Source organism: Hevea brasiliensis, chromosome 4 (assembly GCF_030052815.1).
Source record: "Hevea brasiliensis isolate MT/VB/25A 57/8 chromosome 4, ASM3005281v1, whole genome shotgun sequence".
In the NCBI taxonomy this organism is placed as follows: domain Eukaryota; kingdom Viridiplantae; phylum Streptophyta; class Magnoliopsida; order Malpighiales; family Euphorbiaceae; genus Hevea; species Hevea brasiliensis.
The window spans coordinates 19,473,109-19,497,142 of record NC_079496.1 but is presented as its reverse complement, the minus strand read 5'-3'; the positions used below and the strand labels follow the sequence as shown (position 1 = coordinate 19,497,142).

Below are 24,034 nucleotides of genomic sequence, written 5' to 3'. Positions count from 1 at the left end.
TGGTTCTCAAGATCAAATGCTTCAACCAGACCGAAAGTGATTGTTTAGACAGTGGAAAGAGAGGGGGGGGAAATGTAGAAACAAATCATTTCTCCAGCTGGGCACATTTTTTTCCACTTCATATCAGAGCTTTTTACTAAATGGGATTTTAAATTCAAAGTCAGTGCATTATTAATGCGACTTGCAAGTTGGAATGTCATGTGCGCATGTCACGGGTCTACATTACAAGTCTTGAATGTCATGTGTCCATGCTGCATGCCTCTAATAACGTATGCAGTATTTAGATTTATGGGTTAATTTATAATAATTAAGTTTAATTGTCTTTTAATATGCTTATTCATATTTTTTTATTTTTTAAAATATATTTTTTATTATTAAAATAAATTTTAAAAATATAAATCACTCATTTTTTTTATTATAATTGAATTAATAAAAATATTTTTTACTTATTTTTTTATTTAATTGAATCTATAAATAAATATAATTATTTTACCATGTTAAAATTTCTTTTATAGAATTAAATGTCAAAATTTATTAAAAGCCTACTTATATTTAAGGTACTTTTAAAACTTATAAGAAAAAAAATTAAACTGAAAGATTATTATAAAAATGATTATGTGATTACTTGCTTAAGATATTTTAAGTAATTACGTATTTAATTAAAATAATTTATAAGTAATTAATATACAATAGACACGTTTAAAAAAATTAATTTATAAATATATTTATTATTAAAATGATCAAATAAGATATTTAATTATTTTCTAAAATAATAAATTAGCCATCTGAAATGTCTCAGAAGTCAATCCCGCTATAAGCTTCATTAAGTGTTATAGAAGAAGAAGAGGAGAGAGCATGGAGCAGAAGCAGAACATGGAACAATTCAAGGGCCAAACAAGATTACAAAATTTGTAACAAAGCTGAGTCTTAAAGAGTTCTGAAGCAGAATGTGAATTGATGAGCAACTATCGTCATCGAAATCTTGCCAAACTTCAGCAGTTGCTCCAGCATTGAATTCTAAGCCTTAATCCTCGGTTACATGCCAAATGGAAGCTTAGAAAAGTTGTTGTATTCATCCAACTATTTTTCGGATATCCAGCGGAGACTAGACATTGTTATAGACGTTGCATCAGCACTGGAGTATCTTCACCATCTTCAACCAACTCCAGTTATTAACTGTGATCTCATCTCAAGCCCAGAAATGTTTTGCTAGATGAGTATATGGTTGCCAATAATGCAAGTGACTTTGGTGTTTCCAAACTTTTAGATAACAAGGAGCAGATGATAGCATCAGGCATTTATTATCAAAGAAAGCTGATGTTTACAGTTATGGGGTTATGTTGTAGGTGTTCACAATAAGGAAGCCTACTGATGAAATTTTTGATGAGATGATCCTGACAGACAGGGTGAGTAACTCTCTGCTTCACTCAGTCTCTGAAGCTGCGGACAGCAGTTTAATGGGAAGAGAGGATAAAAAGTTTGCTGCCAGGGTGCAATGCTTTGCATCTGTCTTGAGTTTGGGTATTGCAACATATATGTGAATAAAATGAACAAACAGTTCAAAGGTACACAACTGAAATTATCAATATCTCAAGAGATGCTTTTTCTCCAAATTCTCTCCTATGAAATAGCGAAGAATGGTGTGGTCATCATCTGCTATCATGACTGTTAGTCCTCCTTGCTGCTAACAATGTTGATGAGGTATTGATTCAAATGCTGGCCAAAAATCTTTGTAGAAAATGATTCAGTGACATGCTGCCGTGCCTCTTCACCCATTCTCTTAGCCATCTGGGGATCCTGAATGAGTTTAGCCATTGCCAAAGAGAAAGCTTTAGGAGTAGAATCACAAAGAAAGCCTGTTACTTCATCCTTTACTGTTTCCACAGGACCTCCACTGTTGCATGAAATGACAGGTTTATGAGCTGCCATTGCCTCAAGGGGAACAATGCCAAAGTGTTCGTCCTACATTAATTGTAAAATTTATTTATTAAGGAAAAAAAAGCTTTTTTTCCATTCTCAGATGATCAATGTTATGAGAATATTCATGGTATCACACCTTTGGTGTATAAATGACGCAGAGACATTGGGAAAGAAGAGCATTTCTTTCAGCTGTTGAGCAAGATGTGATGAACTTAACTCGGTGAGACACACCTTCTCTTTCAGCTAAGCTTTTAAGTTCTTCCAAGTACTCAACATTTTCTCTCAATCGTTTGTCATATCCACCTGCAACAAGAATTTATGCAATATATAGTGAACTCATGAAGAGGATACTTGAAAGAGGCAATACCCAGTAGAACTTACTTGCCTGCAATAGTCAAAGTGGCATCAGCTAGCATAAGTTTTTGAAAGGCATGCTCATCAAGAGTGTGAAGCATTGCAAATGCTGAAACTGCTAACTCTATGTTCTTTTTCCTTTCAAAGCGGTTGATGGATAGAAAATTCAACCTATGCCACGTTCAGCAGGAAAAATATAATGAAATAAATTATTTACTTCAAAAGCATTCCTCAAGCTAAAGATTCAAGAGATAAGCAAACATCTTATGTCATTTCAAAACCGTTTCTAGAGCTAAAGATTCAAGACATATACAAACATCTCAGTTACTTATAAGAATGAGATTCATCAAATTGATCCACATTGACAGCTGGGTAAAGAACAGCAGGCCGAATTCCTCGCAAATGGAGATGCTTAAATGTATTTGCAAAGGTAGATGCAGTGAATTTACTATTCACAAGTATCAAATCTGCCATTCCTGCACACACACACCCCCAAAAAAGGCAATTTGATAAGAATAAGTGCCCTTTGCAAGCTAAAAGTTAACAGTAAAAAATAAATTTAACATGAACAGCAGAAAATCATAGAATAAGGAAACAAACCAGTTGTAATTTCTTCTACATAGTCAATGGGTTTTCTATATAACCTCCGAAGAACAGTTGTGTGCTGAGCTAGTAACAGATCCGGAAAATGACAATAAAATACCACCTGTATAATTAAGACTCGCATTGTATCAGACTCCAGGAGACCAGGAACCTTGAAAAGCTATTCACAAAAAGATAGAGGTGCTACCTTTGTTGATTTTTTAACTTTCAACAATGGGATGACAACAGAAACCTGATCTGCCAGTATAACATCAAATGATGGCCACAGGAACAGCAAGCAAAGAGCAACAAAAATACAACGCAAATATGCACAAACAGCATGTAAACGGTAAAATATATGCCGAGGTAGAAAAGATCCATATACAGTAACTGGAAAGGCACCTGTACAAGTAATTGATATTAACAGACATATCATATGATTTCAGCCTACATAATGTAAATGGTTGCACGAGAAAAACAAAGGAATAAAGGATCCACCCCCAGCCCTTTTGGGAAGCTAAGACAATTATGTAAATCAAGCAAATTGCAATTTTCATTCCTATTTGGCTTTTTGTAAGCATTCATTTAAAATCCCTGAATAAACAACAAATTAAAATAAAAATTGTGCCAGTGCACTAAAGTTGTAAATTGTAATTAGCCAATTAAGCAACCTTGATAAATAAACTAGGAACTATCTTCTTCTAAATACCAACAATGCACAACATAAGAAAACAGACTTATCAAGCAATAAACAAAACAAAAGCAGCTTACCAGAAACAGTTTCCTCAAAGCATCTGTTTTTATCATGGTGAGCGGTAAAAATATGAACATTGTGGCCATGGGAGGCAAGTTCAACAGCCGCATCAACAATCAATCTTTCAGCTCCACCTATAAATCATTATAATGTACCAATTAGTTTGAAATTTATAAGTTATCACAAGAAAATCTAGATACAGGAAATTTTTCATTTATGCTATAAGTGATATAGTAAATAATTGTAAATTATCTACCCAAAAAAAAAAAACTAATTGTAAATTATAATGAGAATTACATCTTCTATGGATAATTAAGTATGATGTTCAACAGAGTAAAAATTTCATTCAAAATTGCTTGGGTCAATGAAATATTTCAATCAAATGGTCTTGGTTGCAAAACATAAAACATGGATTTCCACTATAGGAAGGGGCAAAAAAGTATGGCTTCCGGTAGCAAATTGCAAAAACGTGACAAATTTAAATGTAAATTACAGGAGGAAATCCTCCCTTCAAGATTGATCTGAAAACAGAAAACTTAGTTGAGGAGATCAGCACAGAGGCTTGATATTCCAACAGACTGAATTAGAACGTGAAAATCCAACGAGTAAACGACACCTACAAACACCAGCACTGCAATCTACAGAGCCATCACCACTCATCTCTCGATCAACTTCATTGCCACCATCACTCAACAACCCACCATGCCCGCAGAACCAAACTAAAACTATCATAAACTAATCCTCTTACCAACATACAAGCACTAAATTCAATTCTTCCAAGAAAAAAAAACAAACAAAGATTACTACATTTTGTCTCTAAATTACTATCCCCAATTGAACAACCAACATTTCAAATTAAATAATCATTTCAAAAGAGAAAGAGAGATAGAGAGACACCAAATTATGCGCTAAGCAATAATTTCAATTCTCAAATTAAATTAGCGACCTTCAGATTGTTCTTCATATCACCCTTTATAAATAACTAAATAAAAACATATATACAAGGAGAAGGAGAAAAGGGTGGATGATGAAATTACCTATACCAAGATCAGGGTGTATGATTGCGATATTCAATTTGGAATTCCCTTCTTTCTCCATCTCCTTTTTGCTTCTAGGAACTCTGGAATCTAACAATGATCCTCCTTTTCAACTATGCGTAGCTTGGGCGTTCACTCAAAGCAAACTGGGAGAGTTGAGGAAATGCAAAAGTACGAATATTGATAGCAAAACAAAGAAAGGAAACAGAAGGAGGGTAGAAAAGTGTTAAGAAGAAGTTATGGGGTGGTGGAGGGGAGTCTGACGGAATATCAAGGAGGTTAGCGCGGTGGTTCCTTCGCCGCCGAGAGTGGTAGACTGCCTCGAATTTAGCGGGCAGGACTAAAACAGGGTGGGCGAAAAGGAAAAAAAATAAAAATAATAATAATAATAATAATCTGGTGTGTGCGAGTGTAGGTGAAGGTGGAGTGCCTATAAATCATACCATTGGAATTTGGAACTTTATAAATCATAAAATTCAATTAAAATTTTTGGCGTGACAGTCAAAAAAACATTTTTAAAATATTTTTCACGCTAATATTGTTTTTCAATTTACTTTTTCTAAAAAATAATATTTTATAAAATTAAGCGTGATTAAAAATATATCACTTAATAAATTTAAATTTAAATTTTCACTCTTTTTATTTCTTTATTCATAATAAATATTTTTAAAAATAATTTAATTTTTTTATTAATTAATAAAATATTTTTATATTTCACAAAAATAAATTTATTTCTATTTTCATATAATTTGAGAAATAAATTTTATTTATTTTTTTTAATGTACTCTATATATATTGCTTAATTAAAATTTAAATAATTTGTATTATTAAATTATTTTTAGAACTAATAGATTTTATTTTTTCAATACATATAAATAGAGAAATTTATTAATAAACTAATAAATAAATTATTATTGAGTGTGTCTATGAAAATCTCGAACTTATATGAGAACGAATATATCTACTGTTAGATTAAATTTATATATATATATATATATGCTTTAATTAATTATACACATATCTTGATATAAATATTTAATCTAAATATAATTAAATTCATTCCCATATGAGATCAATTTTATATTAGATACACCCATTATTATTTAAAATATATATATATGAAATGTAATTTAAAACAAATGAAAGTAAATATACCTTTATAGGACGAAGTGAGTACTTACTTTAATTACTTTAATTATTAGTAATAAGAGTAGTTGGTAGTTAATAATTATTAATTATTTAGTAGAATATTATTTTTTATTATTGGCATGTAAAATAATTATTAAATATAAAATTTATTTTTAAATATATTTTAATATATCTTATTTGTTTTGGCTTTTTATTTCCTAATGATTTTGAGTTTCCCTCTCCTAACACTCATTCCACACAGTTGATTGCTAGTTTTGTTGATTTTTTTTTTTTTTTATTTCTTGTAGATTAGCTTGTTGATTTAAGTTGGATTTTGGTTGCTTAATTTTGGTTATATGTATCGTTGATTTTGATTTCTTTACTGAATTTATTAAATTTGAGGTAAAGTTGACAAATTGGAGTTAAAAAAACAATAAGGAGAGATAAATGGAGGGGGAAAAAAAAAAAAAAAAGACAATTGGAGATGTCAAATGAGAAAAAAAGAGAGAGAGGGAATATGGAGTATTTTTTTTTTTTTTAAATTTACATTATTTTTTAAATTTAATTGTGGTGATTTGGAAAATTTATTGGGTGAACTGTTAAAATTAAAAATTAAAATTTTTTTAAAATAGTTAAATTTTTTTAAAATATTTTTATCTTATTGATAAATATCTATTTTTGCCTTGTTGATAAATATTTGTTAAATTAATAGTTTTATTTTTTTATTTGAATAATATAATTTAATTTAGTTTATTTTTTATTTTTATTTTTTCAAAGTTATATTTTAAAGTTTTATTAATTACTTACATTAAACACAATTTAAATTTATATTAAAATTTTGAATAATTATATACCCTCCAAATCAAATTAAATTTTCAAATATATATATATTTTTTTGAATATCTCTATATAAACATATAATAATATAATATTTTTGTATTTGATAATATATATATATATATATATATATATATATATATATATATATATATAATTTCCGGATGACTTGGTTGTCTTTTATAAGAATATCGTCAAAATTAACTTTGAAATTTATTTTTATAAAATCAAACCCATTGAATAAATCTAACCGGCAAACCGATCAGCAAATTGATTCAATGGCAAGTCCAGTTTTAAAAACACAGACCGAATAGAGCCATAATAGATCAGATTTTAGGCAAAAAAAATCCCAGAGGCATAAAACAAAGATTACATTATGAGCCTGCTTTACTTGCACTACATCTTCAATTTAACATCTCTGTAGAAGATTATTTGCAAATAAAAACCAAGTACAATACTTGTTCCAATCAAACCCATCTGATTTATAAAAACTCTTGGTTCCATTGAGCTCACTAGGAAACTCTATGAAGGGGGCAAATTGTTTCACCACAAAATAATCGAATTTCAAAATCTCCCGCATGAATTTTAACAAGTCTCATTTCCCAGTTCTGTAGGTCACAAATCAATTTTCACTTCAAAGTATGAAATTGGAAAGCAATTTAAAATCAAATAATCAAACCAAATGCTCTACATATGCCTCTGCCAAGGTATTGCCATTGACAATATTTGTTGTTCCAATAATCATATCATATGCCATCCCTTCCTGCAAGACAGATGGTTATATGATAAATCAAGTCAAGCAATGTAAAAACTGTAAAGAAAAGTTAACGCGTAGAAAGCAATACAAGAGGTGCTTAAGCAACCTGAATTTCATGGAAGTAATAAGCAAATATTACAATGAATATTGAGATTGTTTTCCACATGTAAAAAGAAAATAAATGAATGTTAATGAATTGTCCTAAATGCATCAGAATGTTCTAAAATATAATCAGCTTTATTTGGACGGATGTAGATTCAAATGATGTGCTTGATTTTGATATTACATTAAATTTTATAATTTTTTACTTGAAAAAAGCCAAATTCACATTTATAATTTTTTAATTAAACAAATTTCTTTTATATCTTCCAAATTTAACATTTGGAGTAAACCTTTTAATAGTTTCAAGACAGAAGGAAATTCAAACAACTCAACTCAACTCAACTAAGCCTTTATCCTAAGGAAATTTAAACAATGAGAACAAAAAGGATAAGAGGGGGAAAAAAATAAAGCAAACATAGAAAGCATCTACCACAAGTGTCCAGGAGTATACAACCCATGAAAATTGATAAAGTCAACATTCTGCTCCAATGAACCACAGCCATCAACCACCCCATCCCCAACAAAATGTTTTCAATGAATAGAAATCCACAGAACTGGTTGTTATTTATTTATGGAAATGCAATCTGGCTGTTATTTTGTTATGAAAATACGAGTACAAAGATTCAGGATTTCTTAATTTGGCCAGCTGGTGCAGTCCTTTATTAACCAAGTTTCATTTGGAAGTTCCAAACAGAAACAGATTATAGATTCATAAACTGCCAAACTATTTGACATACCTGAGCACTAAGAAATCGGAGAGCAGAAATTTCTGCAAATGTAACCCCTCCAATAAATACAACAAGTACAAGGGAGCGTCTTCCGTCAGCTACTAATCTGGGATGTTTAATAGTGTTATAACACGGAAAAATAAATGAAGATCCAAATGTTGCATGACACAAGTTGGAAATGAGTTTGTATAACAACAATGAATAGAGGATTGACACTCAGTTCCATGAACAAGGATTTCATGGTTCTATAACCATTATCAATAGTTCTTGCCAGTCATGGGACATGGATATTTCTGCATTTATGGGGAATTTTGATAATGATACCCAACAAAAAAATGGCAATATCCACAAACTAGAAATGTAGCTTAAGCAGAACAAAAGAACACAGAAGGAATTTAGATATACCTGTCTGCAGCTTCTGAAGACCTGTGCAATGTGTCAAAAGATGGACTGCTTGAGAATCCAACCTGAAAAAGTAGTACAAGGTATTAATACTGCCAGTTATCAAAATATAAAGACAGAAATGAGAAGCCAGAAGAGTAAGTAAACAGACTCTCTTTGTTTCTGAGTGTGGTCCAGGCAACAACTTCAAAATTTCTTCCATGGGACGCCTGTAAGGGTCAATTGACTCAATTCATCACATATGAAAGAGATAAGGACACTTATAAAGTCACAAATATATTGTAGACATGACAATAACTTCATCTAAATAAGTTTTAAAAAAATTGCAAGGACAAACCCATGCATCAGCAATCCTGAACCCAACAAGAGTTTATACTAAGGGGATGTCTGCTATGAGGTTAACAAAGGGTAATTATTGCCCTTGTAACATTCAACCATCATTAATGTTGTTTGGATGCTTAAAAAAAAATTCGTTAACTTTTCACCTCATTAATATTTATGCCTTCTTTGTAGGTTAAATGTTAACCTTGGAGAGCCTAGGTTAATAATTACCCTCCTTAAAGGTTAAAACTTACAAGGATAACATTTAACCCTTGATTTTTTTAACCTTCTACCAAATACACCCAAAGGGGAAAATGAAATAATGCATGTGATTAGGCCACATAGTTAAAATAGTACAACAATCGTTGTATGTATCCAATAATGATCTACAAGCTGATACAATAAATATTAAATAGCACAAACCACCACACTCAATTTTGTTTCTCTTACTATTTATTTGGGCCCTAAACAGATGCAGAATGACAGAGAGGAGGTTAAGAACACCAAGTATTTGATATAGATTGGCGCTCAAAGAATTGAGATGTGCCAAGTAATTATAATTTTGAGTTTTTATTTTGTATATATCAAAAAAGTGAATGAATATTTCAGTCAATTATACCTTATATTCCTAAGTCATTAAATTAGAAAGCATTGCTTTCATGGTAAGTCACAAGACCTAGCTGCTACATTGGCAAAATTCAAAAATATATGAATACATAAAAGAGAACATGGCAAGATAATTGGCTAACAAAGTTAAATAACTACAATTCTCATAACCAAATCAAACAATATGATCAGGGTCATATCTTCACAAGTATAAAAACTGGATTAATATCATAATGGAGAAAAAAATGCAAGTGTGCAACAACAAACTCTCTTATTTCATAAACTATCTGAAATGTAGTAATTCAGATTTATGTAACCTAAGAAAACCAAGCCAATTGAATAGAACATTACATCTAAAAACTACTAGTATGATTCATCATTCATCACTCTGCACTAGATAATTATGCTTAATGGATTGGTCTCCATCAATCATGCTTTAATTCCAACTCCCTAAAATTTCAGGGTTTACATATATATATATATATATATATATAGAGAGAGAGAGAGAGAGAGAGAGAGAGAGAGTGGAATCCTATTTTAATACTTTTACTAAACAAGCAATTAAATGGCATGCAAAAGCCAAAAACAGATGTATAGAATTGACCTCACCATCCAGAACGAACAGCATGCTGAACAAGACGAATACTTAGTGGTGCATATCCAGAAAAGACATAGGAAATGTCATTTGGGCTGTTGCATACGAAATCACTTCAAAAGTTAGGAGGAAAACCAATAAGAATTTAATAGGCACCATGTTATGATTTTATAACTGTGCTTGAGAACTACATGTATCCCATTTCCCAAGCTAAGATATCAAACAGTTGAACTTACTCCATTTGCAAAATATTGCACATGCATTCAGAAGCTAAAAAAAAAATAAAAAGGAAACTAGAGAGAGAAAAGGTGTTCTTTGTTATGGTTGGGAAAGTGGCAAGTAAAAAAAAAAAAAAAAAAAAAAAGAGAACAATCACCTGACATACATGACATATAAAACGGGCTTAAAAAGGGCGTTTCATAGCCACATTAAATGGTTTGGAACTCTGGATTGTATATTACAATCAATTAACATGGAATATTACGGGAAAAGAAAAGAGAGAGAGAGAGGGAAAATATATAATGGGAGAGCAGAATTTTTGGTTTTATAAATATTATTAAGGAGTTGAACAATAAAAATAGATGGCTTGTACCTGAACACATTATAGGAGAAAAATCAAGATTAACAAAATCTCATTTCTTTCTGACCCTGAAATATACATTACAATTTTATTATCTTATTTTAGTTGTTTCTTCCTTTGAAAATCACAATACATTCTAATTCATTTTCAAAACAATTTTCTGAATTATTTTTTTTAGGAAATAGTTACATGTTTCAGAAATTTTCCTCATCAGGTAATAATTAATAAAATAGATAAAATGCACTGAAAGCATAGTTAAGATTTCTCACACTGAAAAAGATTTCAAAGATAATCCCTAAACAGAAATTTTTGCCTAATTTTCAGCAACTTCCAACTTCATAAACAGAAGACTATCATACTTTGTTGCCATCCAGCACATGAGTAGTGGCAGATCCAGTAAAAAAAAATTTCCGGGGTCAACATATAAAAAATTATTGTGATTAATTTTTTTTTTTTTTCAATAAAAAGAGTGTCAATTGACTTCTCATTTATAAAAATGCATGTCACTAAAAAAAGAGGGCTTGAAAAAATATTTTCTACAGTCAACATATAAAAAATTTTCTATGGTTAAGATTTTTTTATATATAAAAAGAGTGTCAATTGACTTCACCAAAAATGCATTTGTCATTAAAAAAGAAGGTTCAATAATTAAATCTGAGGGGTCAATTTAAATAAATATATATATGCACATAGGAGTAATTTGAGAAAAAAAGAGGGGTCAATTGACCCCTTATTTGTGCAAGTGCACCTGCCACAGCATGAGTTATCTGTAATGTCCTCAGTCGGCACTTGGCAGTTAAGCAGTGAGGCCCATTAGCTTATGCAAGCCATAAAAAGCAGAAGTGAAGAAGCAAACTTAACAAATATTCTAAAGTTCTAAACATGAACTCATTAAAATAAACATATTAGATGATTGAGAGTTATAATACTTGGCAGTGTCAGTATCTTCAATCACAAGTTGTAGAGCACGCTTGACTGTCAGCCAGTTGCTTTTTGTTTCCTGCAAGGTTCAGGTGATGTGCAACAGATTCATTCACTTTAACTCAATTATGTATGCAAATGAAAGAAACGCTTAACCAACTAATACTAAACCTGCTTTTTAAGTAATCCAGCCTTTTCTAAATTATTCAAAGTTGCCATGTGCTCAAATCCATAGCTGTGGAGTAGCTCCCTCCTAAACCAGGATTACAGAAATATCAAATAAACATGATCCAGTATACTGAAATGGACAAAAGCATTATATAAATCCAGAACCCAACAACTTTGGAATAATGTGGATCCTATGCTTGCCTCAAATAGTCAAAATGCTTCTTGGGCAACCCAGAATTTGTAACAGAAAGCAATATGAGAAACCGCAGAACACTGACAAGAGGTTCTTGCTTATGGATCAATTCTTCAATGTACTCAAAGCATCTGCACATATAGGAGCTTCTTCAGTCAAGAAATCCAAATGTTTAGAAACATTTTATCAAAAGTGAGAAGGCATGACATATCGATAAATTGCTAAACTGAAAGGCTAAGTAGTTTTAATACCAAGTTAAAAATAAAACATATATGAAAAAATTACAATCTCACAAGTCCAAATGTTTTGACCTAAGGAATAACGAACAAACATATAAAATATTTGACCTAATAACGCAATTCAGACAAGCATGAATTTTTTTTTTTTTTTTTAATCTAGGGTACAGAAAAGCACTATCAGAGCAGCGAAAGAAAAAAGCCTGTTCCATGGAAACCAAACTTGTTAAATAAGACCATGGCCTTCAGTAATCAGCCTGGATTTTTAACATACTTCAAAATGTTGATTATTAATAACACAGCATAATAGCATTAGTGTTGCACCTAAGACCATGGCCTTTAGTAATCAGCCTGGAGTTTTAACATACTGCATCTTGTTGATTACAAAATAACACAGCATAATAGCAATAGTGTTGACCTATTGTCCTGTTTACGCTATGCAGATATAATACAAGAGAGAAACATTCTATCCCTTAAGACTGTAAAGTTCTCAGATCAACTTACATGTCATAGCTCTGAGCCTCAACAATAGTATGCTCCATGTCAAGTCGTGCAAGGAAAGACTGCTTTGATGTGAACATTGACAGATGCTGAGCAAGATTTATATGCCTCTGAAACAATTAGCAACAAATTAAAATCTAGCATTCATCATAACTGCATTGACAGATTTCGTGGCAGGCAGAGAGAGAGAGAGAGAGAGAGAGAGAGAGAGAGAGAGAGAGAGAGAGAGGGTTACAGTCATTTCTGGCAATGAGTTGAGCTTTTTAACAAAATCCTTCAACTCAGAAACTGTCTGGTTCTGTAAGTTTTACATGGCACCCAGTTAGAAATTGCACATAAAACCATTCCACTAATCCAAAAGAAAAGCAATAAAAAAAAATTATCACAGCAATTCTCACAAGAGTGGATGTGCACTATAACAGTTGGAGTTTTGACAAGGCATCAATAATAAAGATAAGACTATGTAATCATCTCTAACTAATAGTGGTTATATTTATTAGGCTCACATGCATCAACTGAATTGCTGGTATAAATAATATTGGCTACAATATTCTTTGACTTGTGCAGTTGCAACTACTTGAGTTAATAACAATTAAGTATGAAAGATGTGTACACAAGAGTATTTAGATGCTAAACAATGTACATACAGTAGTTGTCATCTCTGTGTAGTCCTGCTTCATAGATGTTGCTTTTTGTCGTAGAACCTGCAATCATACTGCAGATGACAACTAAGGCAATAGAACTCCAAGGGAGTGATCTCAAATTTAGAGAAAACAAACTGATTAAGGCTTGGGAGAGAGGGGGAGGCAATCAAATAAACTTCCAAAAATAATATGAAATAAAAAAGATCAACCTGGACAACAACTTCAAAATTGAGATCCCTAGTCTCCTTGAACAATTTGTCACTGAAAATAAGCCATATGCATTAGATTAATATGCCAAGATAGATGGGAAAAAATATGTGATACAGTGATAGAGAGCATGGGAGATGGCCAGACACTTATATTATGCATGGCTATTGGCTATAAGGGGAAGGGGAAGGGGAAGGGGAAGGGGAAGGGATGGTTCTTTACTTCTTCTACAGGGAGGGAAGGGTCTGGGATGGGAGGAGGAAAACCTTACCTAATTGTGTTTGGAATTAAAAGGCAACAAGGGGAAGATAATGGACAGTTTTTATTTTGTTTGAATGGGTGGGAGGGAAAGAAAATTCTAAAAAGCCTAAAAAATTGTTTTCATTTAATTTAGTTTTAGATTGTCTATGAGAAGATAAGAGTAAAAAGCACAAAAGAAAAAAATTATTCCCCTCCCAACAGAACAACAACAACAACAAAGTTTTAATCTCAAACTAGCTGGCTCGGTTATATGGATCATTTTTCACCATTCAGCTCTATTTGAGACCAGTTAGGCATCAATATTCAGAAAATGTAAATCTTTTAATACTACTTCCTTTCATGTCATTTTAGGTCTCCCCTTTTTTCTCCTCACTCCTCCTACCACTAATTTATCACATTTCCATGTACTCTTTGGCGGATGTGGTCATTTCTAATCTTATCCATTCTTTCCCTCCTATAAGGAGAAATTTTACACTCCAATCTAAAACTGAGGCACAATAGATTTCATTTTACAAAAAGGGATTAAGGGAACCTTTCCCCTTTCCCTACTACAAAAATTTAGAAGCCAAACAAGAGAAAGCAAATTCTCCTCCATTCTCTTCCTTTCACCTCCATTAAACTTCTAGCAATGCTTAGTGTTAATGAAAAATTAAGAAACACCAGAGAGTCAAGACATTTGCAGCCATCTAGACACATACTTTTTCCAGATAGTGCAAATAAATAAGTATAAATATCACTCCTACAATCAACATAATAGTATAAAGTACAATTATCAAAAGAACAAAAAAATGTCCCTTTCTTGTTCAATAAGAAATATTTTTTTCCTGATAAGCTAAAAGAAATAATAAGCAATATCACACATGTTAGGACCCATTTCAAGTAGAGTTGTATCTAGCAGCCATAGCCATCTACACAAATCTAAGAATACATAGGGATCCATTGGAGAGGAAAAGCAAATAAGGAAATGAATATTATTGCACAAAATATTTCAGCCAGATACTTCATTCTACCTTGAATTAAGTGGAACTTTCATCTTTTTTCCCTCTTGTTGTTGAGCGCCCATTATAGATGCATCAAGCTCCACAGAACCATTATGGATATGCAAAAACTGCAGTGGATCTGTTAGAGATTGCTTATAACAAATCTGGTTAACTAGAAACAAGTATCATGATTTGCATTCGTTCAGGATGGAACATAAATGTAACGCTTAAAGATTCGGCTTCCAAATGACAGAAACTAAAAATCCCCAATCCTCATGCTATAGGAGGTTCAATACTCTTACAAATCAAGTTAAGAGTATCTACATAAAGATGTAATACTAACAGCTAATCAGATTTAATAAACAAAATTAGCAATTAGTAAACTTGATTTCTATTAAGCCATTCAAAATGGAACACAGATGACCAGGGGGACAATTGTTTAACATGCAACCTAATATTCCAACTTTATCGTCAAATAACAGGGGATGACTACACCTGTCCTGAAATCTCATTTCATGTCCTATCATGCAATAATGTAACTTTCTTTAACAAAAGTAAATCAATTTTGTGTCAGATTACCTCATCCAGTAGTCCTTCATAAGTTAATTGAGAACACATAGGAGTAACCATGTCCACCTGCAGCCAAGGATTACTAAGTTTCTCTTTTCCCTTTTGATGAGAAAGAATAGTGAATTTTAAATACCAAAATTATATATACAAGCAATGTCATCATAAATCTTTGAAGCATTCAACAAAAATTCTCTAAACAAGAAACTAGCTTGTTTATAAGGCAGATGAGACTATTGGAAACTTCTGATCTTTGTACGTACTTAAAGCAAACTTCTAAGTAAAATATGAGCTATATGACAATTCACACAACAAGATTCACTCAACCACATGTTGGATTAAGTTGTTAGCACACAAACTCAAATTGAATACTCTCTACGTGAACACTATCATGATCACAATTTTTACATTCTTTACATGAAACTTTCATGATCACAACTCACAAGTTTAAAGGCTGCCCAAAATCAGTGTATATCTGGCAACTTTTTCTCATAATCTATATCAGTCTTTAGGATTATTATACAATGATGCATTCCAATATTTCCCCCTTAAGCCAACATTTAATCATTGGAACCAATTCTCTCCATTGAAGATATAATGAATGTCTCATCTTCCAACTGATAATAACTCATCTTCCAACTGATAATAACAACTTGGGGGATGTTCAGTACCATTGTAGTTTTTTTGTTTTTATTCCTAAAAAAAAAAATGAAACTTGTTTCTGGTTTTTATAAATCATTTTCTCAGAACTGTTGTCTTTTCCAGAGAAACAAACCCCATTTTCCAGATTAACAAAACCCAATATTCTTGACACAAAGAACCACAATTCCCAAACAAAGAATAACAAATAAAAACTTTCCAACATTGCTCATTGGGTTAGACATGGAGATCTTCACCGGCCACAGTTTGATACTTCAAATCAATTTTCCATAGAGAAAAACCATTTGCTTGAACACAGAGAAAACCCATTTGAATGAACCATGAACCAGCTTGAAACTCCAAAAGTTTCAATTAGAAAGTACAAAACAGTGCAAAATAGACATGCACAAGAATTTTATGAGCAATGTTTTCAGGTATTAACAGAATTTTTATGAGATATGATTTTAGTAGAGAGAAAAGGGAATAAGAGATGATGAACAGGAGCAGGAGAAGAAAATAATTAAGGAGGCAAGATGATGAAGATAAGGAAGAGGAATCTAGGAGAGGAAAATACAATGAAGATAAGGAAGAGAAAAGGAGAATAAAAGAAGAAAGAGTTAAAAGAATTAGGATAAAAAGGAAGAAGGAAAGTAGAAAATAAAAACCACAAAACCAGAATTTATTGTTTATTGGTTAGTGAGTTGTGTTTTTAAATGGTTTCATCAAAAGCACTAAAAAATAAAAACAGCAACTCCTCGACCGAACCAATTTCTTTTCTTTTTAAGAGAAAATAAATGAAATCTGTAAACCACAATGATACTGAACATCCCCTAGATTTCTCATTTTGTTCAAATAAATCACACCGTTACAATTAATGACATAAAAGAATAATTTTATAGGCAAATACATGTCTGATATATTTTATACCTACGTGTGTGTGACCATACCAATTTCTTTTTTTTTTAAGAGCGTGTGTGTGTGTGTGCGCGCCAGCGATTTTTGTCATATAATCACATAAAAAGGGACAATTTGAGAGACAATATACCTCCCTATCAAGAAGGATGAGTGTATTTATCTCTGGACCACCCATCTGAAGTAATAAATAAGTAATAATTAGTTGGCTACTAAGCAATTGCAAATATACACACAAACCAAAAGAAAGAGCCAGTTATTAAAGTTAATTTGCTTAAACAGTTGTTTTGATGAATAATTACATCAGAAGAGTTGACTGGTTCTTCTGTTTGCATGTGACTGAGAATGTCAGCAACACGTACAGATGCTTTGCCTTTGGCCCTCACATGTGGTATCACCCCAAAAGAAGACTACAAGGCATAACTCTTTCATAAATACAAAAGCATATTAACCATGCTAACAACTTTATGCCCTCAACAAAATTTTTTGTAAAAGAGATTGGATCCATGAAGCTATACACACCTCAAGCTTATGAATGGCCTTAGCAATATACCAAAGAGAGCTTGTATCACCATCAACTTGGCAATCCTGCCATCAACAGAAAAAGAAGAAAAAAAAAAAGGATCATAAATAGGGATGATCATGAGGAGGAGGAGGATAAGCATAGAAAGAAACATAGTCTTTGTTAAAATAAAGCAAAAAATAAAATAATCAATAAAATAATAGATTCAATAAAATTTGCAAACTCTGTCATACTTTGTTAGCGAAATCAAGTTCAAATGACAATACATCCTCATCCAATGGAACCATGTAGAATGGGTATTCCCCTATGGTCATTAAGTGATGAACTTTCTCCTCCTCAAGCACCTGCTTAACCATAAATATTCATCACGCCATCTACATGACAAGTGCATTTCTATTTTATAAGACCATTTCAATGTGGTCAAAACAAATTGTACCTTCTCACAAACAACCTCACGGCGAGGTACAAAATAAATATGATACTCCCTTTCAAGTCCTTTAGATATATCATTATGAACATGTGAGCAAATGTATCTCATCAAATTAAACCGAGAACGAACAAGGTAGACCACTTTGGTGCAATCAGTTTGAATTGGGTCTGCTGAAAGATGCCGCAGTTCAGCACCATGTTCCTGTTTTAAAAAATAAATTAATTAATGACAACAATATCTTGAAATCAGCACTACAATATAAGTTCAGATTCATCAAATCAGAATCTTTTTTTTTTTTTTTGAAAACAAAAGTGAAATATAATTTATTCCATGTAGTTTGACATAATTAAGAAGTCAGTCCTTGTATTCTCAAACTTGAATGATTCAGTCCATGCATTTTGAGTCCGTTAATGAGTTAGTCCCTAGATCCAAAAAGGTACACTTTTTCCCATAAATATAAATGAAAAAAACATTATTATCCTTAATTAAATTACCATTTTGTCTCTGAAGTTCGACAAAATTAATATACAAGTCCTTTTTTTTTTTTTTGAAAAAGCATTTCCAAAGAAACTTTTTTCAAAAAAAATTTATTTTATGAAAAAAAAAAAAAAGAAAACCATTTTTGAAAAAAATTATTTTCAACAAAAATATTTTTTATAAAAATTTATTTTGAAGAATAATTTTTTGTGGTGTTTAATATTTCACCATTAGGCATGCATATATAAAAGAGAATTAAAAATTTTTAATTTCTTTGAAATTTTTAAGGAATAAACTTTTATTAAAATAAAAATATATATATTTTTTAGAATAATGTTTTCTTTGAAATATTCTTTTTTAAAAAATTCAAGGGAAAATATTTTCAAAAGAAATTACTAATAGAGGGTATTCGTGAATTTCACAATATTTTGAACATTTAACTACTTTGACTAACAGAAGTGTTAACAGAATCTAATATAAGGACAGACTAATTTGATCTCAAAAGTACAAGGACCTAGTCATTATTTACGTCAAATCTCATGGATTAAATGATAATTTACAATAAAAAGATGTAATGATGCATTTTTTTTTTAAGTATTTTCTATTGAACATAAATGATAGCAAAAAGAAGTAAAGCATCACAAATTAAAGAAATTTACCCTTAGTACTGATGTTTGGATGATCAAAGAAAGGGAGCCACTAAGCTTTGGATCAATGACCAAGCACTTCTTTCCTCGAATCTATTAAAATCCAATCACATCAAAATTAATTTAACATTTTCAACAGCATAAATGTACTTTAGGGGAAGTTAATAGGGTATTTTGCTATTTAATCCTTAAGGTTTTGGTGAAATACACTGATTAGTCCCTGTATTTTTAAAACCTCATGGTTACAATCTTGAGTTTTGGTTGACTTTACTAAAAGGTCTCTCCATCCAAAATTAGCTTAGGGCGCATTCAGTATCTTGTGCGTTTTCTTGTTTTCATTTTACTAAAATCAAAAACGGTTTTTTACTTCATGTTGTCAAGTTCTGAGAACCAACTTTTAAAACCATCATCTCCTTTTTTTTTCTCTTATCAAATATACTATAAGTGGTACAATTTGCTTCATCTTCTCTATCTTTAAGCCAGCATTAAGTATCATGGTTTTGTTCCTTTCACCTCATCATGCTGTAATTTCCAGTTACAAAAGTGAGAAAATGTGATTGGGTAATAGAGTTGTAATCACAGAAAGAAGTATTTGAGAAGATTGATTGTAAGATTGGAAAGTTGCTTTTATCATATATTAAATCAATGCTACTGGGCAATAAAGAACTCAGAGCATTTCCATACGGAATCAGTAGAGATTGAAACAATATGTGAGTTATAGCGATTGCCCACACAATAAGAAGAAGAAGCCATCTTCGGGTTTTAATTAATTTGGCAAATTTTATAAAACTGAAACCAGAACTCCATAGCAGAAAAGGCACTGACTACCAACTAACATGGAGATCACCTCAGTAACTAGTCGTAGACAAGGACGAAAAGGCCAAGGCTTGAGCTCTAGCTTACAAAGGTGCCTAACAAGCTCTGTAGGTACTAAAATAATTATCCTTTTAACTTAAACCCATTAAGAAAATATGAATAGTCTTCTAGAAGAGAAGAAAAAGTCTGTGAGACTCCTTCTCAGAATTGTTTGCAGATAGCCATTGTTGTTTATATTTTTTTGGAAAACAAAAAGAAGTTCTCAGAGCAAGGAATTTGATTGAAATGCATAAACTAAAATCTTCAAAGAAAAACCATAATTTTGAGGTTTCACTTTTTGTTTTTCATTTTCATTGACTTCCATAACAGTTTGCTAACACTTATATGCCCTTTAATTTTCTTGTACTTGCTGATGTGGGACTTGTTCCCACAAGTGATATTCCAACAATATACAACCCTAGGAGAAGGTAACGAGAGAGATTTTGACTTTTAGAGTGTTTTTTATTTCATTCAATTCAAATGAGATGTCATTTTTAAGGAAGGAAATTTTTATCTTTTCCATTGTGGCTAACAACAAAATAAGAGGAATTCGAACAGAACCAAACCCCAAGTGTGCAATCATGAGATTTAAAAATATAGGAACTAACATGCATATTTCACCAAACCTCAAAGACTAAATAGTAAAATACCCAAATTAATAACACCGTATGATAGATGTTCCACACTTCCACTAAACTAAATCTTGGCCTTGCTGAGGTAAATTTTCAAAATTTCAGGTCAATCAACTTAAAATTTAAAAAACATTCTGTTACTTTCCATGTTCTCAGAAAAAAAAAAATACAATGAATGTACTTACGTTCTTGAGGATGTTTATGAGTTCTCTTTGAGATAGTTCTCTGCACACATAAATCCATAAAAAAGAAGCCAAATTAAAATATAAAATTATTTTAAAAAAGATATATACGGTTCTAGTTATATGCAATTGAATGGGCGTGTTCACCTGAGGGATTTGAGATTCAGAGGAGAATTATCTAAGTTTGGAATCTGGGCCATTTTTTAAGTACAAAAGTGAAGCCCAAGTTTCGCCTCTGTAACATGAAAACTACATTACAAATGCTAAACAAACACAATTGCATACAATAAACGCAAAGCCCAACTGATTCTCTTCATTTCTAAATAATCATTGGACTCTTCTCATCAAAGTTCAGGAGGTACTTCAACTACTGTCACAATGCATTTCAATAGTTTCCAGATAAGGTAGCAAACACAACAGATCCTCCACAAGGAAAGAGGATGAAAAAGAGGCATAAAAGTTAAACCACAAGAGACAACCAAATAAAAGCTTCCACTAAACAAACTACAAAGACAATTCTCAAGAGACAATTTACGACCATTTAAAAGTTCAACAATGTCCCTAAGCCAACGATGTTCTTGGCTATGCCATCAGGCATCAGCTAGTGAAATTTCTGAAAAACAAAGGAAAAGAAGCTATCCCTCAAGAGCCAAGGCCCTTTAGAAATCAAGATGATCTGTACCACTAAAGGTCCAAAAGAACATGTTAGAAATTTCAATATATGTCTCAATTCCCAAACAAGAGAGATTGAGCAGAGAGGGGACATCACATCAGATAGTCTTTTGTCAATCAGATAAACGTTACATACAGGAATCCACAAAATCTCTCCCACGTGGAAAAGTCTACAAACTCGAGCATCTCATAATCCATATCATCTGGAACACAACCTATTAGGAAGCAACAGTGGTAAATTCTAATGAAATTGAGATCATCTTGACAAAGAAGCACCTATACCCTAAGCAAAACAAGCGGTCTAAGTCATGCCTACTCACTGAATTAAGAAAATGGAATTTGACAACCTCCCATTTCACATATGATATAAAACTAACTAAAAAATAAATTAAAAAGTGACAAAAATTCAGTGCATTTTCTGTCCTTTTTATTTTTTGGTGGAAGGAAGTGCATTTTCTGCATTACATCATGCTAAAAGGGATATTACAGCTGCACAAAAACAATGAATAGAACAGAATTGGTTTGTGCTCGGATGAGGCCACTCTCACAAGTTCCTACAAGTTCAGTCTCTACAACCACATATCCATTTTCCCTACTTACACAAACATCACTAAAGGGGCAGTAAAATCAGCATAAAGGTAGCAAGTCGGATAACCTTCAGTATACTCAATCAATGGTAATTCATCATGGTAATGAGAGAAAAAGCAACGTGAAATTACCGGTTCGGTAACTCGGCTAAATTCTCAAAGTCTCCAGTAACCTTGCCTGCCAAACCTTGGCCTGATAATACCCTGAATATGCATATACCAACAAAGGTACAATTCAGCTAAAACCATTCTGGTTAAGATTGAGAAGAGAAATAGGAAGCTCCAGAAGACAATGAACAAGCAAATGAACAGTTACCAAATGAAATACATAAAACCCAGATCAAATTTGAGCTTTAAACATGGCATAAACTTACTTATTTGATAAAAGGGACAAGAATTAACAGGTTTCTCAGTTTCTGTCTCAAACTGAGACAAGCTGGACTCCCACGATCTCTCTTATTAGTCTCATGCACAAAGGTCTTGAACCTTGACTGCAAAACCCAATACGATCAGTTACAAAATTAACTCGAAAACAAAAGAAATTGAGAGAAACAGAAAGAGATCAGTTACCGGGTCTTATATCATCAGATGAGGCCGCTACAATGGATAAAGATGGAGGAATAAAATGGGGATTCTGACCGGACTGAGGCAGAGGCACTGATCGACGAGAGGATCGAAGGCAAGTAGGGACTTAGATTTGGCCTGGAGCTTTATATGCCTCAGTGAGGAAGGAAGAACGGCAATGACTCCGGCGGCTTGGAAGCTTTTGGAAGAGGAAGCAATGATCTTTCTCTCTGCAATTGTAGGACACTTTAATTATACACATGGAACAAGATTCTGTTTGTCATGGATAATGTTAGAGTCACTGTACTTAAAAAAACGGGAGTTTCTATGCCAACTCTATTTTTAGGTGATTTGTTAAATTTTATTTAATGATTTCTTTGTAGATAAAAAAAAATACGCACATAAATTTTTAATAAATCATAATAATTATACATATAAATTATAAATATAAAATTTAATTATCATTTTAATAATAAATTTTAAATAAATAAATTTTTCCATGTTTAAAAAGGCTTATTTAATATGAAATTAATAAAAAATAATATGTCTAAATTTATGAATAAAAAGAAAATCAATTGATATTTATATATATTCAAAACTTAATAAGATATATCAGTAATTTTTATATAGTTAGAATTTATTTTTAATAAAATAAATATTAATTAATATTTATATATAGTGATATTAATTATGGACAAAATTTTATGAATTTTTTCTAACAATGAAATGTATAAAATATATATAAAAAAATAAAATTAATTAAAAATATAAAATAATAAATAAAACGAGTTAAAATCAAAAAACCTAAAATACACTTAGAAATATTTAAAGATATATAAATTTTAATTTGATATATTTTAAGTATACATGTTTTTTTTATTTTATTCTATACATCAAGTAGAATGCATTTATTTCTCTTTTTTTTCATTTTATTAAATATTACTTTAGTATGGATTGCGCATATTAAAAATCATTGGGATGAAACATAAATATCAACATGGGTTTTTCATCTTAGTATTTTTTTTTAATGGCATTTATATAATAATAATAATATTATATAATTAATATTTCAAAATTTCAATTTAATATTAAGTATAATATAATAGTTTAGCCCCTAAACTTTATAGGTTAAATCAGTTGCTACACATGGAGTTCTTTACCATTCAACTTGATCACATAAAGAATTTTTTTTGAAGTAGGGAAATTAGGAAGAATTTTTTAATAAAAAATATTAAGAGAGTAAAAATTTAAATTTATCATATAAATAATATAACTTTAATTATTAAACCAAATTAAGTTAGACCGATCGCAAAAACAACGTAGTAACTCAATAATAAATGATTTCACTTGGACCCCTCAAATTCATAAAGTTCGGAGCCATATATAGGTTAATCCGAATTTTTTTTTATTATTATTATTATTGTTAAGAAGCATTACAAAGACCTACATCCATTAGGGACAAGAGCCTTAGGAACGGGCAAAGGAGTGGTTATAAGCCAATTATATGGTAGCTGGCTCCTGAATTGAAGTTTT

General features: G+C 31.4%; 2 protein-coding genes across 4 annotated transcripts; both read right to left on the bottom strand.

The window, feature by feature from the left end:
* Positions 1 to 856: 856 nt before the first annotated feature.
* Positions 857 to 5,013, bottom strand: LOC110671298 (uncharacterized). 3 transcript variants are annotated; one of them, XM_021833718.2, is made up of 8 exons: positions 4,648 to 5,013; positions 3,628 to 3,744; positions 3,065 to 3,258; positions 2,875 to 2,980; positions 2,603 to 2,750; positions 2,306 to 2,445; positions 2,057 to 2,223; positions 857 to 1,962 (listed from the first exon to the last, which is right to left on the bottom strand). In XM_021833718.2, the coding sequence occupies exons 1-8, from the start codon at positions 4,706 to 4,708 to the stop codon at positions 1,669 to 1,671; spliced, it is 1,227 nt and encodes a 408-aa protein (XP_021689410.2). In that variant the 5' UTR covers positions 4,709 to 5,013; the 3' UTR covers positions 857 to 1,668. The 3 variants fall into 3 exon arrangements, with proteins under 3 accessions (XP_021689410.2, XP_021689411.2, XP_058001512.1); XM_021833719.2 differs by having other exon boundaries at positions 3,065 to 3,114; XM_058145529.1 differs by having other exon boundaries at positions 3,065 to 3,109; positions 4,648 to 4,793.
* A 2,057-nt stretch (positions 5,014 to 7,070) lies between these two features.
* On the bottom strand, positions 7,071 to 22,837 carry LOC110671296 (vacuolar protein-sorting-associated protein 33 homolog). The gene is made up of 25 exons (XM_021833716.2): positions 22,508 to 22,837; positions 22,312 to 22,428; positions 22,070 to 22,141; positions 20,826 to 20,913; positions 20,682 to 20,721; positions 19,022 to 19,102; positions 17,892 to 18,086; positions 17,689 to 17,799; positions 17,455 to 17,520; positions 17,235 to 17,342; positions 17,066 to 17,110; positions 15,394 to 15,450; positions 14,845 to 14,942; positions 13,576 to 13,627; positions 13,370 to 13,426; positions 12,958 to 13,020; positions 12,726 to 12,832; positions 11,994 to 12,116; positions 11,796 to 11,877; positions 11,633 to 11,703; positions 10,138 to 10,218; positions 8,753 to 8,810; positions 8,605 to 8,666; positions 8,209 to 8,305; positions 7,071 to 7,375 (listed from the first exon to the last, which is right to left on the bottom strand). Exons 4-25 carry the CDS (start codon positions 20,876 to 20,878, stop codon positions 7,286 to 7,288), a joined length of 1,797 nt encoding a protein of 598 aa, XP_021689408.2. The 5' UTR covers positions 20,879 to 20,913; positions 22,070 to 22,141; positions 22,312 to 22,428; positions 22,508 to 22,837; the 3' UTR covers positions 7,071 to 7,285.
* Between the last annotated feature and the right edge of the window lie 1,197 nt (positions 22,838 to 24,034).